General features: G+C 40.7%; 1 protein-coding gene across 1 annotated transcript in view; it reads right to left on the bottom strand.

Annotated features, from left to right (window-relative positions):
• LOC125487820 (hydroxysteroid dehydrogenase-like protein 2) overlaps positions 1 to 16,888 on the bottom strand; it is a 31,165-nt gene extending 14,277 nt beyond the window's left edge. Inside the window, exons 1-2 of the mRNA XM_048620185.1 lie at positions 16,833 to 16,888; positions 16,556 to 16,719 (exon numbers count right to left, since the gene is read on the bottom strand). Of these exons, the coding sequence (XP_048476142.1) occupies positions 16,556 to 16,719; positions 16,833 to 16,888 (220 nt within the window). The remainder of the gene's footprint in view (positions 1 to 16,555; positions 16,720 to 16,832) is intronic.
• Positions 16,889 to 17,184: the final 296 nt, after the last annotated feature.

Here is a 17,184-nt window from a genome sequence, read left to right on the forward strand (position 1 = left end):
CGGTCATTCATCCTACAGTCTTGGGAACCCATTCCTCTTTATTCACTGGATTCTCCCATTGCATCAACAGACAAGTGCTCAGCAATAAAAAAAAACGGTTTACAGTCTGAGTTGATGGTATCTCATATGACATTAAACCACGTTTCAATTTACATAACCAGTCGCAAATACTGCATATGATGTCAGTGTTGGAGGATTAGTTGGAGTCATTTGCTTTGCACTGTGCTCACTTGTCCTAAGAGGTACCTGGGCCTGTTATTTTCAAATCTTGAAATTGCTTGATGACGGGGACTTCGCCATTTGGGCCTGCCCAAAATTACTTTCCCCCATATATCAGAATCCAGTTTGCAAGGTCTCAGGTTGACTTTAGGATTAGCGTCCTACCCAAGTTTGGGGTGTTCTGTGGTGCAGTTTCCCTGGCTCACCCAGCCACAGAGAACTGCCTTTGGTTGACCAGAATTGCCGACGTGAACCCAATGACTGATCCAGTGAAGATGAGTTCTGATGAGATCGTTCTTAATCCCAAGTACAACAGTCTCAATGTTGGGGATTTTGCTCCACCACCTGATGTTGTAAATAAGCTATGTGAGAATGGAACGCTTCTAGTTACTTCAGTAGGTTGTCCAAGTCTCACGCCCTGTAATGAAGTAATGCCAAAACCGTTGTCTGTTCGACTTTGACTTTTATTCTAAGACTTACTTCACACTCTTTCCAAAGTCCACAATACTAAATCCTGAACTTGCTTTTAACAGGCAATGGTTCAGATCATCAGTGCTTTTAGAGAGAACAGTCTCAAGGTAGCAAAACATCTGTACTTGATGCAAGGTTGTGTAGTTCAGATTGACGAGATGGTAGGAAGACAGGTGGGAGTTGACACAAGGTCTCGGTTTTCCTCAGATTCACTGTCAGGCCAAAGTGGCCTGGGGTCAGGGCAATCCACAAGCAACTGAATACCGTCCAGAGTATGTGCGAGTATCCTGAACGGTTCACTCAGTCACTGCTCATTAATATTGAGCTTTTGAAAGTTAAAGATGTCACCACCTGTCCTGAATTAAGTGTGTACACCGAAGGTAAGGTTTTTAAGGGTGTACAGGAACATGCCAAACAGATTTGGAGCCAATATAAATGAAGGAATGAATTTTATTGTCACTTGTATTTTATGGATAGATAAAAAGTAAAATACAGTGAAACATATTCCAATGTTGCCACAATCCAGCACCATTTTGAATGGTTTTAAGAATAAGGAAATAAAAGATACAGCTTGAAGATAATCCACCAGTCCTGAGCCAGCTCATCATCAATGCCGCTGCCATCCCTCTTCCAGTGCTTCGCTGCTGTCTACACAAGACCTAACCAACATTGAAGTTGCCTCTCTTCAGGAGCCACCTTTCACTGCTGAGCCAATTCTCCTCCGTCACCACCTCGCCATTGCCTGCGCCCAAACCCACCAATGTCATTGTCGCATATCTCACTGATGGGCCCCTCTTGATGTCACTGTGATGCCCTTTCGCCACATTTCGCTGCTGGGCTGTTTCTGCTCTGCCATTACTTCACCGCCACCAGCGCCAGACCCAACCAATGACTAAGACACTGATCCTCAAGCGCCATCTTTTGCCGCTGAGCCTACCTCGCTGATGTCACCTCCATCGATTCTGATGCCAGCTCCTGCGCTTGCCCCGGAAAAGTAAATAGGGGCTCACTGAAACCCACACTGGGCTCCCTTGCTGCTGCCACGAGGGCCGGTGTGGGCCCACTCGCCATCGCCACGAGTTCACTGGAGTCCTCGCTGGGATTCTTTGCTGCTGCTGATGGCAGTAAAGGAAAATAAGAAAAAAAAAATGCAAGGAAAAGAAAAGAAAAGCAGTTGGAGTGGACTAGCCCCTGGCACAGGGCTCTGCTGCCATCTTGATGAATACATACCTTGTTTGGTGCCATTGATGGCAAGAAAGGTATCCAATGATATGCCACCTTGCATTACATTAGCCATCATGAAATGAATATTTAACAGTGAACGTCTTTCTCAGGCAGCCACATCTGTACAGAACCATCCACAGACCTTCGTGGCCTGGCCAGAATTTAACTGGAGGGACATTCTCCTCACAAGGATGAATGTTGTCCAGTTTTTGCTGCATATGGACACTGACTACTTTCATTCTAGGGAGTCACAAATGGTATTGAACATGGTAGAATAATCAGCGAACATCCCACTTCTAATCTTGTGATGGAGTGGAAGAGTTCAGAAGCCATGTTTTGTGATGGTGTCATTAACTCAAGGTAAAGTGAAGGAGGTCACATGATAGGAAGTCTGGATGGTTTGATTGTTAAAAGGGGGCCCAGAATAATTCACTGGGAAAGGCTGCAAGGTGCTTCCACTTGTGACAATGGCTAAGGTCTATGTGCAAATCGTCAGTCAGGAGACTTCTAGCTACACACAAGGTCCCTGTAATTCACATTGCTAAGGAGATGAGTTTTAAGAACAGAAAGGTTTCTATGACTTCTCTCACTTTAAGTAACGCTTCCAGGGTGTGGGAGAAAGGAGGGTAGTTTGAGGCCACAGAGTTCAAGGCTCAATGTGCAGCTATGTAAGTGGGAGCTTCCACTTGGAATAGAAAGACAACTTCATGGAGAGTTTAGAGGCTGAAAGAGTTGTTTAGCTTAAGCTATAGAGAGAGATCTACAGGAAAATGCACACCTCTTAAAACAGTTCTGAAGTGAAAGGTTTCCAGGCTGGTAGAAGTGCCAATAATCATTTTGGACTGCTCCGGGAGAACTCAACGTCTATTTAAAGGACAGTCAAACATTCACCTGACAAAGTTTTTCTGTTAAAAGTTATGTTCTGTGGTATAAAGTCTAAGTTGCTGACAAAAATAGAGTACACTAAATTGTGCTTTTAATCTGTTTGTTATAGAAAACTTCTTAAAACTGGAAATCTTGCTTTGACATCCAATCAATTTTTAACAAAGCTCAACAGTACTTGTTTTTAAAAATCAAGGTCTCTGTCGGAATTGTAACAAAGATAATTGACAAAGGAGCTGAAGATTGTTGGGCCTCAGACATAATCCTCTAGAACTGTAGCGTCAATGTCCTGGAACTGAGGTACTTAGCTTTCAAGTGCCACAACCATCTTGCTTTGTGCAAGGAACTCCAATTAGATTCCCATCAAATTCAGTTCTGTGAAGGGCCAGAGTGCGCCAAATGCTGCCTTAATGTTAAGAGCTGTCACCCTTACCTCATAGCATCTTTTGTTCAATAACACAGTCCTCGGCACTTCACAGAAGCAACTATCAAACAGAATTAGACACAAAGTCTTACAAGGAGATACATGGACAGAAAGCTAGATTTTGGAAGGAGTCTTAAAAAGGAGGTAGAGATGTAGGGAGGGTATTCTAGAACTGGCTCTAAGTAACTGATGACAGAGCTGCCAAAGATACACCCACAAGGAGAATATCAGATGCGTGCAAGAGGGCAAGAGTGGAGGAAAACTGTGGGGTTAAACAGATAGGGAGGAGTAAGGCTAAGGAATTATGAATAGAACTATAAAAAAAAATTTTTAAACAACTGCCATTTTTACAGACTCCCTAAAGGGAGGCAAAGGAATTCCTGATATATCATTAGTCATCGGACTGTTTCTCTTGGTTCCTCGCTCAGTTCACAGCAGGAATTTAAGTTGAAATAAACATGCTCACTGAAATGCATCTTCAATAGAGTGACTTGCCAAACCAGTTTCCTCCTAGTGTTTAGGCAAAGGATCCCCTGCACCCCGCAGACTCTCTCTCTCTCTTTCTCTTTTCACTTCCTGGTGAAACAGAATTGACATTATTGAAGGTCAGCCTGCCCAGTCTCTATCACCACAGGAAGTCACTTCCTAGGAAGGAGGATGGTGAAAGAACAGGCCAGAGACAGGAGGTGCAAGACTTGTCATCTTACACGAACGTAACAAATGTAACATATGGCAGTAAAATAAAACAAATCATGTGAAAAACAGGAAGGACAAGCCAAAAACAAAACAAAACACCCAAGGATAAAAGAGCAATTTACAAATATTCCTAAATTGCTTTGAGAAGGATACTAATCATGGCAAATTATAGGTCCTCTTTTATCTTATACCTTTTTCATTGGTTGAATAGGAGATGGGATACAATATTTAATAGGAGGTCTTGTGGCACAGAGGGAAGTGTCCCTGTCTCCAAGTCAGAATCTCCATGTTCAAATCCCACTCCAACACTTGGTGGCCAAGGAAGATCCACTCATCACACAACCAAACCAGTTGAGTATTAATTTGTAAATCCTTCCAATGCATACCAATGGCAGGCAGTAAGAGCTAGAGTGTCTCCTGGTCATCTATGGTGACAGAAAGAAGGTTTGAGTGTTTGCTATCGTCCCAGACTACAATACGCATGTAAAAATGCACGTTACTGTGCATGTTACCACAGTACCTTGGACCCATTGAGTCAGCCAGAGGACGCAATCACTTCCATAAAATTTACTCTTCAGAAAGCCAGACTGGGTGTGTTTTCATGTTTTTTGGCAAGAGAGAGACTCGCTCTAAAAAGCTAGAATCCAGTGGAAGTATTTCACAACTTCAGATCTGCTGCTGCATTTAATCAGTGCTCAACATCTGAGTTATACACGTGCTGTGTGAATAGTTTGACAAAAATGCAAAAGAGTTTCTTGAATAACACTGGAAAACAGAAATATTCAACTACGCTCTCAACTTATTCACCGCCCTGTCTAAATATCCCATCAATATGATTGTTACCAGAGCAACAGATTCAATGCTATGATTTTATGCTTTCTGTGAACAGAAGATAGAAATGTCAGCATTTGGCAATTATTTGTCACAAGAGCATCTCCTGGACTATTATTTATCCCTCAACCAACATTACTAATACAGATTATCTGGTCATTATCTTATTGCTGTTTGTGCGAGTTTGCTGGGTACAAAATAGCTGCTACATTTCCAATATGACAAGAGTGACTATTCTTCAAAGGTACTTCGTTGATAATGTGGGTTTGGTGAGGTCCCAGCTGATGCTAAATAAATGTAAGTTCTTTATTTTTAAACTTAAAATGATTTAAACTCCTGATTCTGGTTAAATCATGGAGTGAACAGTTTATACTCAAACGATGGTACCCAGATCAAAGACAGTTCAGCAAATCATTTGCCAGACAAATCTTGATGACCAGAAACAGCATTGTCATAAAAGGTGGAAAAAATGGTTGTCCCAACAGAAAAACTATTACCAATTCATTGATAAACATCCCAACTGAAAATTGGAATGCTATTTTACTCAATAGGAATTCACATCCTGTATTCTTGCTCTTTTGACGTGGAAAAATTAATTTTTTTTAAAAATTCCTTTTTAGGACAGGGGTTTCACTCACAAGACTAGCCCAAGTTGCTCTCAAAGTGATGGTGGTAGTGCATTTTTTTGAACCATGACAGTCCATGTGGGTGACAGCATTCTGACAATGCTCTGAGGGAGGGTGTCCCAGGACTTTGACCCAGTGATGGTGAAGGAACAGTGCCCCAAGCACAAATCTGGATGGTGCAAAGCTTTTCGAAGAATTAAAGGTGATTGTGCTCCCCTGTCTTTCTCCTTCAAAATGGTCAAGGTCATGGCTGTGCAAATTAGCTCTAAATGTAATGATTGTTGATGATTTCATCATTAGATTGAAAGGTATAAATAACTGAAATACTGTTGTACATAACAATACTGCAAATTCTTGCATCAAAACAGCATGAAAATATGATAATAAAGGGCATTAAACATATAATTTGATTCCTTACTGGTAGCATGGGATGAACCTAAATACATGTAAAATAGCTGCAGGGTGATCATCAATGTGACAATCTGTTTCGCATTGTTAAGGTTCGTGGTTTTAACCGACAGACTGGAGTGTCCCAAATTCATGAGATTTTCACAGCATTCAACTCATGGGAAGTTGAAGTTGTTTCAGTCCAACATTCAATTTATCTGTGAAAGAAAAGAATTAGGCACTTCTTCATTCCATAAATGCCCCACTGTTTCAGAAACCGTTAACTACTTCTGAAATACAGTGACTTAGTATTCAAGACATATGTGGCAGCCATTTTGCAGAAACCCAGCTCCCACAGATTGTAGAGAGATGAATTTCAGTTTTGGTTGCACTGACAGAGAGAGAGAGAGACAGACATACAGACAGACAGAGGTGGGGGGAAGAAAGAGACAGAGGCAGACAGAAGAATGCCTATTTGAACACCAAAAGGTTACCCTGCTGCTATTCAAATACTGCAGTGCCCAAGACCATGCTCTGAACTTCACCAGTTGGTAGTCTGGCGCTCTAAGATTAACATTCCACCGGTGTAAAAAAGACACTTCAAGTCCAACAGGAACAGTGTTTCGCGTCTCAACTTGAGAAAGTCTGTCAAAAATTAAGAGCCAACTGAAGTGACTGATGAAATATTTCAATAATTCATGTTGCCCCAAATACAACATCCATCATCTTCAGTAAACAAATAGGAAGACATTGTCTCCTGTGAATCAATCAGCTCAAAACAAATATTCCTGCAACTTGCCAATGACAGGTGGAGGATTTAATCAGCATGCAAAAACGTTTAAAATTTCCAACCACTTCCTAAATTATTCCTAAAGACATTGACATGACTGTCTTGCCCATCCACAGCCCCTTCCCCAATCTCCTGAATCATATAAGACTGTAGAAAATGGACAGCAGAATCTAGGCTGACATTCCAGTGTAATAAGAGAGTCCGGCATGGTCAGAGTGAAATGTTAAACCGAGATGGTATCTGCCCTCGTTGTGGTGGAATCTTTTACCGTCAACTTGCTCAAAGAGGAGCAGGGAGGAGAGTTCCTCCAATATCTGGGCCAATTTTAATCCCTCAACCAACGTCACAACCTTCAGATTATTATCATGTTGCTGTTATTGGTTCATGCACGTTTCAAACGTTAAACAATGATTGCAGAGGTCATGGAAGGTGTTGTGGAAAGTCAAACTGTCTCTTTTCTCAAACACATGAAAAGTGATAGTGCCATACTCTAGAATTTGTTCCCAAACACTTCAGCCAGTCATGTGACCCACCATAAAACTCATCTGTTACACAAAACCTTTGTTTACTCTTTCTAATACTGACTTCTTTATCTTCGTATCCAATTTTGCCTTATGGTACGCACGTGAAGTACTTTGGAATTCCTTTTAGGATGATTAGCACACTACATAAATTCTTGCTGTCTGCATCATCTCCTGTTATGCCACAATGAAATGATACACTGCCAATTTAGATTGTGTAAAACTCAACTTTGGAATCTCCACTCTGTGAGCAAAGCAAACAGAAACCCCTCCAAAGTCAAAAAAAGGAGAAAGTAGCTGAAGTATCCAACAAGTCAGGCAACATCTGCAGAGAGAAACAAAGTTAATGTTTCGAGTCCAGTTTGACTGTACTTCAGAAATGGCATGTCTGGGGGAGAACAAAAGGGAAGGATAGGGTGGAGCACAGGAGAGATCAAGCGACAAGAAAGAGCGGGACAAAAGGTAAAGGAACAAAAAGGTGTTTTCATTGGGGGCGCAAATGACCGGTTAGCAGCTGACTGAATGCAAATTAGTGAATGAAGTACCAATCATGGAATCTCAACTGTGAATAATGAGGCCATTGGGCCCATCAAGTCTGTAAGGACCCTCAGAAGAGCATCCCATCCAGACTTAACTTCCCACCCTATCCCCATGACTCTGCATTTCCCATGGCTAACCCACCTAGCCTACATGTCCCTGGGCAATTTAGCATGGTCAATCCACCTAACCTGCACCTCCTTGGACTGTGGGAGGAAACTGGAGCACCTGAAGGAAACCCACACAGTCACATGAAGAATATGCGAACTCCACACTGACCACCCAAGGCTAGAATCGAACCTTGGTCCCTGGCGCAGAGAGGCAGCAGTGCTTTCAAAGTGCTTTTTTAATCAATTAATAAAGAAAGAAACAAGATAAAATGGGTGCAGAAGTTATGATCTGAAATTAATGAAGTCAATGTTGCATCTTGAAGACTGTAGAGTGCAGAGGGGAAAGATGAGGTGCTATCCTTCAAGTTTCACTGGAACACTGTAGCAGGTCAATGAGCACAGTAGAAAGCAGAAATGACAAGCAACAGGAAGCTCAGTTCTGACGAAGGGTCGCTTGACCCGAAACATTAACTCTGGTTCCTCTCCACACAGAAGCTGCCAGACTTACTGAGGTTTTCCAGCAATTTCTGTTTGTTTCTGATTTACAGCATCTGCAGTTCTTTTAGTTTTATTTAGGAAGTTTAGGGTCATGCTTGAAGACTGGAGGTCTTCAGCAAAACAGTCACTCAGCCTGCATCTGGCCCCCCCCAGCTGTACAGCAGACCAGTTCATGAGCAGTATTAAATTAAAAGAGCTAACAATTAAGTTGCTGTTTCACTTGGAAAGAGTGTTTACAGTCTTGGAAATTTCTCTAACTTGGCCGTAATGGCGATGTAATATTGTTACAGTATCCAGGACTTATACACATCCAACCTCATTGTATTAAAATTAATTCTTCATTAACACAATAAAAAAAACAAAGAAAGGAAAGATAGCCAAACTGAAGGATGGGCAGGAAAGTTCTGATCAGGATATAGGAGCACAGGGAGTATGTCAGCTGCCAATGTGAACTATATATACGCAATGTTCCATTCTCTCCTACAACATTTTTCACTTTGATTTATACCAAGAAAGGAAGACAAGATTTTTTAAAAATTCATTCATGGGAAATGGGCATCACTGGATGGGCCAGCATTCACTGCATCCCTAGCTGCCCTTGAGAAAATGGTGGCGAGTTGCTTTTTGAACCACTGCAGTACATTTTTTTTGTACAGAGACCCACAATGCTGTTAAATAGGTAAAACGTTGGAGTGATTCTCAGAAGGTAAAAATTACAATGAATATATCATACAGTCTTACTGTTTATAGATTAAATATAGAATAAATGACACCAGCCAACAGAATTGAGTGGCAGAATGGGTGCCTTAAACCTCATTGGCAAGCAACTCATTCTAGGCAATATAGCAGTTGCTTACTCAAGCACAGTAAAGACGCTCTGGTGTAGATGAAAGGGCAAGAGGAAAGGATTGATTCAAATTCCAGGCCGTTTGATGGATTTATGTTGATTTTCTTTCTGCTACATTATCACAACTGATTATAACTCTATTCCTCACCCATCAGCCAGGTACCTGATCCTTACAGAAACTCATTTGGGTAGCAGACTTTAAGGCAAGCTGCTGGTTTATACTGGATATTTATGAGATAAGGAGAGCACACCATTACCTCGGGCCCAATTTACCTCGGTCTAGTTTGAAAAAATGAGCAAGACCTAAGACTCAGAGACTTGCCTTCAAAGGTACATGCAACCTAAGTCAGGTATAAGCATCATAACCAATTTGCAGCATGGCTTTTAGCTAACTAGGTTAATGCTCCAAACATCTCCTCCTATCCTCATCCTCTCAGAATAAGTGTCCACTCCTTTCTGCCTCAAAAAGTTTACCTTGCTTCCCTGAAAAGCTTTTTGCTTTCGTCATAAGTTCCTCATAGATACAATTTTCTGAGGAATTATCTTGGCCCTGGATTCCTTTTAAGATTTATCAGAAAATATCTAATGCTAATCCCCTCTTTCGGGGTTTTGACTCATCACATTTTTCCTGGATCTGTTATGGGCAATATAGAAGTCAGAATCCCCCTATTATAGTCATAGTGTCATACAGTATGGAAACAGACCCTTCGATCTAACTAGTCACACTGACCAGACTAAACCAGTCCCACTTTTCTGCGTTTGGCCCATATCCCTCCAAACTTTTCCTATTGATGTACTTATCCAAATGTCTTGTAAATATTCCAACTGTATCCGCTTCCACCACTTCCTCTGGCAGTTCATTCCACATACTAACCACATACTAATACTAAAAAAAATGTTGCCCCTTGTGTCTTTTTCAAATCTTTCTCCTGTCACCTTAAAAATATGCCCAAGTTTTTAACTCCCCCATCCTAGGGAAAAGACCCTTATCATTTACCTTAATTTTGCTCCTCATGATTTTATAAACTTCTATAAGGTCATCCCTCAAGGTTTCATTCAGAGTGCTATGTGAAGTTACATTAAGTTCCAATGAGCAATCACCAGCCACCTTGCTGACCTGTACTGGGTCAGGGTCCAACTTAAACTCTCTCAGCATGTTTAACTCCTTCTATCTGTCCCCTTCCTGTTCTCAGAAACCTCCTCCAACCTCTGCACTCTTGTAGCCAGAGCTGTAGGCTTCCTGCACTCTGACCTCTTTTGCCATTCTCTGCGTGCATTTAGTTGTCTAGTCTTAATGTCTGGGTATTCATCACAAAACCTGCTTCATTCTCTACTTTGGAAAATCCACTTTAAAATGTCATACCCTTTGGCTTGGCATTCAACATAGATTAATCTCCTCTGAAAAACCAGAGATATTTTTCTACCTTAAAAATGTACTATACACATCGATTGTAAGATGTTTCTCCTTGGATCTGCTTGAAGACATGGCTGAATCTGGGAATTGCTTGGTTTGATTCTCCATCCCCAACAACTAATTAAGGTTCAATATCTGACCTACACTTGGATGATACATCCAACAACAGTGGAGTCGCACCTCTTCTGATGCAAGGTGTAAGATTTACATATATAAGCACCAATTATTTCAAGAGTTTGGATTTTGAACTAGTGGTTTATGGGTTTTGATCTCTGTGTATGAATAGCTTTAATAATTAACTGTCAGTATTTCTGGAGCCATTAATTTAAGCCAGGTTTATGTCAGAGAGCACGTAACTCAGGACCTCTTAGTGCAATAATGGGAATTAGTTTGCATTATGAGAATTTTACCATCCAAGAGTGTAAACATTGAAAGGCATTGGTTTATTGTTGGATTTGAAGATTCAAGAATTGATTAATTGCTTAGGGAAAACCCATAAATTGCAAAGTTTTTGAGGGCTGTTCACAGAAGAACAGTTTATCCTTGAGAACAGAGTTAGTTCAGAACAGCTAAGAAATAGGCTTCCTCACTGTAAAGGTTTTATTTTGAAAATTCCAAACCCGAAGTGTTTGGTTAGAAACATCATAGAGTTATTTGAAGCAAAGAAAGTTTAACCTTAGTTATATGAATAATTCATGAAAAGATCATCAAGTTGTCAAGACCAGGGATTGAGAGAAATAATTAGTTCATAGGGTCATAAGCATATAAACAGACCCTTTGGTCCAAACAGTCCATACTGAACATAATCCTAAATTAAACTAGTCCCACCTGCCTGCTCCTGGCCCATATCCCTCCAAACCTTTCGTATTTACGTACTTATCCAAATGTCTTTTAAACGTTGTCATTGTACCCAAGTTTGTGAAAGACGACTTTCCTCACACAAAACCATGCTGACTATTCCTAATCAATTTTTGCCTCTCTAAATGACCATAAATCCTATCTTTTAAAATCACCTCCAACAATTTACCCACAACCAAAGACTGACTCACAGGTCTATAGTTCTCCGGTTTCTCCTTACAACCTTTCTTAAACAAAAGTACATTAGCCACCCTCCAGTCATCAGGCATCTTACCGGTAGTTAGGGATGATGCAAATATTTCTGCAAGAGGTCTCCACAATTTCCTCCCTTACTTCCCACAACATTCTGGGATACACAAGATCAGATCCCAGAGATTTATCCACCTTGATATTCTCTAAGACCTCCTGAACTTCCTTTTCTGTAATGTGAGCTGTTTTTAAAACATCATTTCTTTATTCACATTTTTAAAGATGTAATTGAGACAGGAACTCCATCTCTGTCTCTCTCTCTCTTTTTAGTATTTGACTACTGTAAAGTGACTGTGTTGGGAATTGGTGGATTTTATTTTGCTGTGTTTTTTTTAAATATTTCAAATGGTGTCATGAGAGTTGTTTGGCTTGTTTTATTTCATCCTCATTTCTTGTATGTAATCAACTTCTGTTTTATTATTAAACTCAAATCTGGATGATTGAGCGTTTATGTTTCAGTGAAAGACCACCTTGTTTAATGACAAGAGCTACAAAGCCAGATTTCAGTCTGGGATCGAACTTGTCTCACAGTAACATCAGCTGGAACTATAACATCCTTCAGAAATGAAGACGACCTCGTACAGAGAAACAGTGGGGAAAAGAAAGGAAGTGTGACAGAAAATAAATTTTGCTGTACATCATCTTAGTTTGGATTCGTAAATTCCAAGATCAATGAATGAGATTAACAAGAAAAATTAGGTTGCACATATCTCACTGGTCAAGGTCAGTTCCAATTTATTTTGATGCTGTTCCTGTCTCTTTAGACAAATTCCATTCAAACCAGTGTTGTAATAAATGACACAATGTGATCCAGTAAATTGTCCTTTGTTACTTGAACTCCTTACCTCATTTCAACCCACCCTCCCCCATTACAATTATGCAGAGAAATTAGTGGAATGCACATTACCCCACCAAATAAACACAAAAAGTCCTTCGCTCAGAGATCACACAGCTGCCGAGTAACCTCCTTCACATCATGTAGTCAAGAGTAACAGGACCAGAATGCCAAGGTCATATGGTAAACCAGTTTAGCATAACCACTTTGAGGGAGGAATTTGCAACCGTGTGTGAAACTTTGCAATAAACTGCATTCTAGTGTCTACACCAAAACTAGTGAACCTTTCACCCAGATTTCCTTTGTTGCAAACCAGTTGGTAATAGAAACACTGTTAAACTCCACACCATGGCACTGAGACACCCATGCGACTGTAACTAAGTATGTCCAAAGTAGCTCCCCACAGTCTCCACTGCTCGCAACCTACTTCTTCCTTTTCCTCAGTAAAACGGTCATTCATATTGGGCTAAATAAAAACCTAAAGAACTGCCGATGCTGTAAATCAGGTACAAAAACAAAGTTGCTGGAAAAGCTCAGCAGGTCCGGCAGCATCTGAGAAGAAAAAAACAAGATTAATGTTTTAGGTCCAGTGACATTTAATATTGGGCTACCTATTAGGTAAGTGTTTGCCCTCCAGTTCTTCACCCAAGTGTCTACCCTTCATTTGTACTCTGCACCGAAAAAGTGTACTGTGTTGCTGGATTGGGACGAAGGGTTAGAGGAATTACAGAGGTAACCACTATTCTGTTCTCAACCAGAATATCCACCTTTTCCAAAAAGAAGTCACTCAGATGGCAATGAGGAATGAAGAATCCGAGGTAATTGTTTTCATCTTCTTTAGAAGACACCAAAGTTAGATTGACCAAGATTAGAAATCACTGTACAGATCAGTGTGTGCGATGCGTATGACTACAAAAAACATCCCACTCAGCATTTACCCACTCAGCTATTGATGGAACCATATTTCAAGTCACAGCTACCCGTCCAAAGTATACACCAAAATATATGGGAACCAACGTGTTCCCAGGCCACATCTGTGATCGGGGATACCCGAGAATGGATTATGTCAATTAATCACTCTCTGGAATTAGTAAACCATACGGAATGGAGAACAAGTGGCAACACATTTTCTAAAAAAGGGAAGGATGGGAAGCAATTTTTCACCAAAAAAACAAAAATTGCAGCAGCCTTCATCTATTTTGGTGAGAAGAACTGCCACATCACCACAAATGCGGAAACCATGACCACTTCCGTGTAGAAGGACAAAGGTGGAAGATATATGGGAACACCATCACCTGCAAGAGCTCCTCCAATGCAGCTTACAAGGATTTTGGCAGCACGGACTTGATGGGCCGAAGGCTTCTTCCATAGTGTGTTGTTCTACAAGCCACTCACCATCCTGACCTGGAAATATATCACCGTTCCTTCAAAGTCATTGGGTCAAGATCCTGGCATTCTCTCCTCAATGGCATTGCGCGGCTACCTACAGCAAATGGACTGCAGTGGTTCAGGAAGGGACCTCACCACCATTTTGCAAGGGCAGTAAGCGTTGGCCCAGTCAGCAACCCCGAAAATGAACTTTTTTTTAAAAATTGTAACATGCAAGCATTGCTGAAGAAATGTCAGTCCTGAATCAAGACTCTGCAATTCTTTTTCTAACATAATAATAAGGAGGTGACATTTCTAAGGTGATTGATGATTGGAAAGATGCTGCCTTTGGAAGAAATTTGTTATCTTCTACAATGATGAAAAGAATGAAGTTGCAGTTGCAGAAATCAGGTGTACCAAACTGCATCCCAAACAGCTTAAACAAACACAAACCTCTAAGGCTGAGAAAGACAAAAACAGCTGCCCATGAGAACATCAACAACTCCCAAATTTAGCTCCAAATCTCACGCACAGCTTGACTTCACCATCACTTCATGAGCACTGGGTCAAAACCTTGCAGAATCCTAACATCACTGCTGGAGTACTCTTAACCACAGAGACTGCAGTGATTCAAGAAGACAGCTCTCCACACTCACTGCCAACTTCTCAAGAATGATGAGGAATGGATAGTACAGCAAACGTTTCATTAACTGGCACCTATGGGACCAGGAGTGTACCTGCTGATCAAATATTCCAGACAATCAAAAGGTACTCATCATCAATTAAAAACATACACAAAGAAAAATAATACAGGTGGTATACACATCACTGTTATATTTCATTTACAGCATAAATTACTTAAATGATAATGTAACTGAGTCCTAAATAAAACTTACCGACTGACGTTTTCACGCGCACTGTCAAATGATTATTCGGGCATTGCAGTAGATCGTGATATTTGAGGAGAATTTGACTCGAAATTGAATCAACTGTCGATATATCACGTGGCCATTCAATTGAACAAGTGTATTTATACTGAGGTAAATAAATTTAAAAACTATAAAAATTGGACGGAATGATACAGTAAACTTTGCGGGGTTTGAGGTATATAATTTTTGCCGGTTTATCAAGAGTGCCAGTTCATAAAGTGCTGGTTAAAGCATAAGATTGTTCTAAATGCTACTCTTGCCAGTGATGCCCACATCCCGAGAAAGTTTTTTTTTAAATAATTGCAATAATTACATAAATCAAGCAGCAGAGGAACTGGCTCTTCAGCCTAACTGACCTGAGCTTTCTCCCAACCAATGAACACATCCTTTCATTCCTTACTCCCTCAGCATTCATCTAACTTTCCCCTTAAATGGATTTATGGAAACCAACAATATCCCTTTTCAAGTCTCCGAAATGTCTTTTGGATCACTAATGCAGACCGCTGAAGCATTGAGACATAGTTCCTGGCAGAGATCTGCACCTTAAATGGGTTATGCGAGACAGGGCAATGCAGTTGGAGAGCTTGGATACCTCCCATATGTTGAAATAAATGCATGTTAAGGTCTAACAGTGAGTTAACATTTTAAGTCCAGCGGTCTTTTGACAGAACTGCAAGTTTCAGCTTCCTTTGTTTCATGCAATGTACCCCGGAGCTCCACAACATAAGAGTAAGCTTGGACCTTGACCAGACCATTTTGTGCACACACAGTGTTTAAGGGGTTTAATTTGCCTGTAGCACATGTAGGAATTCAATTGTCAAATCAGTTAAACACACAAATATTTACTTCACTGTGTATCTCAGAGGCAATTTTGCGATGTACCATTCACAATAGCTATCCAAACAATGTTCTGTTCAAAGTCCCATTCAGCTCATGGGGATGGGATGAGGAGAAAACAAATAGCCTTGACAATTGCAAGTAGTGGATTACTTCAATTCTCCATCCTTAAATGAAGAATATTAGCTTACCTCCACTCACTACCCCAATAAGTTTAGGATTCACCACCTAGAACAACCAGAAGGGATTTTTCACGCTGTACTGCCCCAGAGAATATGGTTGTTAGCAGTACAGATACAACACTGCTGACCTGTCATGTGGTAAGGTACTCCAGCAGTCAAAGTAGGTATTTTATTGGCCCAGCATTTTCAATTGGTATATATAAAAAAAATCTCTCCTCATCTGAAGTTCCTTACCCCGGTAACATTTTGGTAAACCTCCTCTAAATCCTTTCTAAAGCGTTTACTTCACTGCTGAAATGCTGTGCCCAAAACGCATCATCTGATGCCTAACCAGTATCCAAATGTCAGTTGTGCAGCACTCTCACCTGAGTCAAGACTCACTCCAAAGTACAAAGATATTCCAGTGTAGAGCTGGGGGAGTGCTGCACTGTTGGAGGTGCTATCATTCAACTACGTTGCAGCCCCATGTGGCTTCTCAAGTGAATGTGAAAGATCCCATGGCACTATTTCAAAAAGCAGTCATCAGTGGTGTCCTGCCAACATTTATCCCTTAATCAACATCCCACACAAAAAAAAAAGATACAATTGGTCATTACCACATGGTTGTTTGTGGGAGGTTACTGAGCACAAATTTATTGTCACATTTCTTAAAATACAACACTTCATAAAGTACTTCATGGGATGTAAAGCACTTTGGAGATAGCCACACCGGAAAGTGCATCATCAATCCAAGATTTTCTTGCTTTAGAAAGTTCCAGCATGATCACCTTACTTTTATATTCTACTTCCTTTACTGAACTCAGCTAACCAATATACTTACTCTCCTCTGCCGCAGTGTATATTGTGCCAGGCAATTTAGGGTGGGCTTGTGCAGTTTTTGCAGCAATCACAACGTTCGCACCATCCTTGGCTGCCTTCAAGGCAATCGCTTTGCCAATACCACGACTGGCACCTGTGATGAAGAGAGTACGCCCTGCTAGTTTCCTAAATGGGATACAAAGGAAAGAAATTCATTAACATTTTCAGTGAGGTTCTGAAATAAAACAAAAAAGAGACTGGTGACTTTTTTTTTAAGAAAAGCAAAAGACACCTCCCACCTTACTTCATTAATGTTTGCTGGAAACAGCACACCCTTTACTGTCTTAATCTCCATCTTTCAGACATGAACCATTGGGATATAATTGTTAATGTCACCATCGACCACCATTGGAGCTGACAGCTGGTAACCAGAGCAGACTCAGAATTGTACCTGGAAACTTATAGTGATCCAGACGTTAAGGTGCCGCCTGACCAAAAAAAATGTCGGACCTATTAACCTCAAATTCACCTGCCCTAGCTTTCACGAATATATCTGAGGTCATTTCCTTCGATGATGTTTTGTGTCAACTTACTTTATAAGTATCAGCCTTGTAATTGATTCATTCTGTCTGAATTCCAAGTTGTTTCCAC

The sequence above is a fragment of the Rhincodon typus genome, chromosome 3 (assembly GCF_021869965.1).
Source record: "Rhincodon typus isolate 14 chromosome 3, sRhiTyp1.1, whole genome shotgun sequence".
Lineage (NCBI taxonomy): Eukaryota > Metazoa > Chordata > Chondrichthyes > Orectolobiformes > Rhincodontidae > Rhincodon > Rhincodon typus.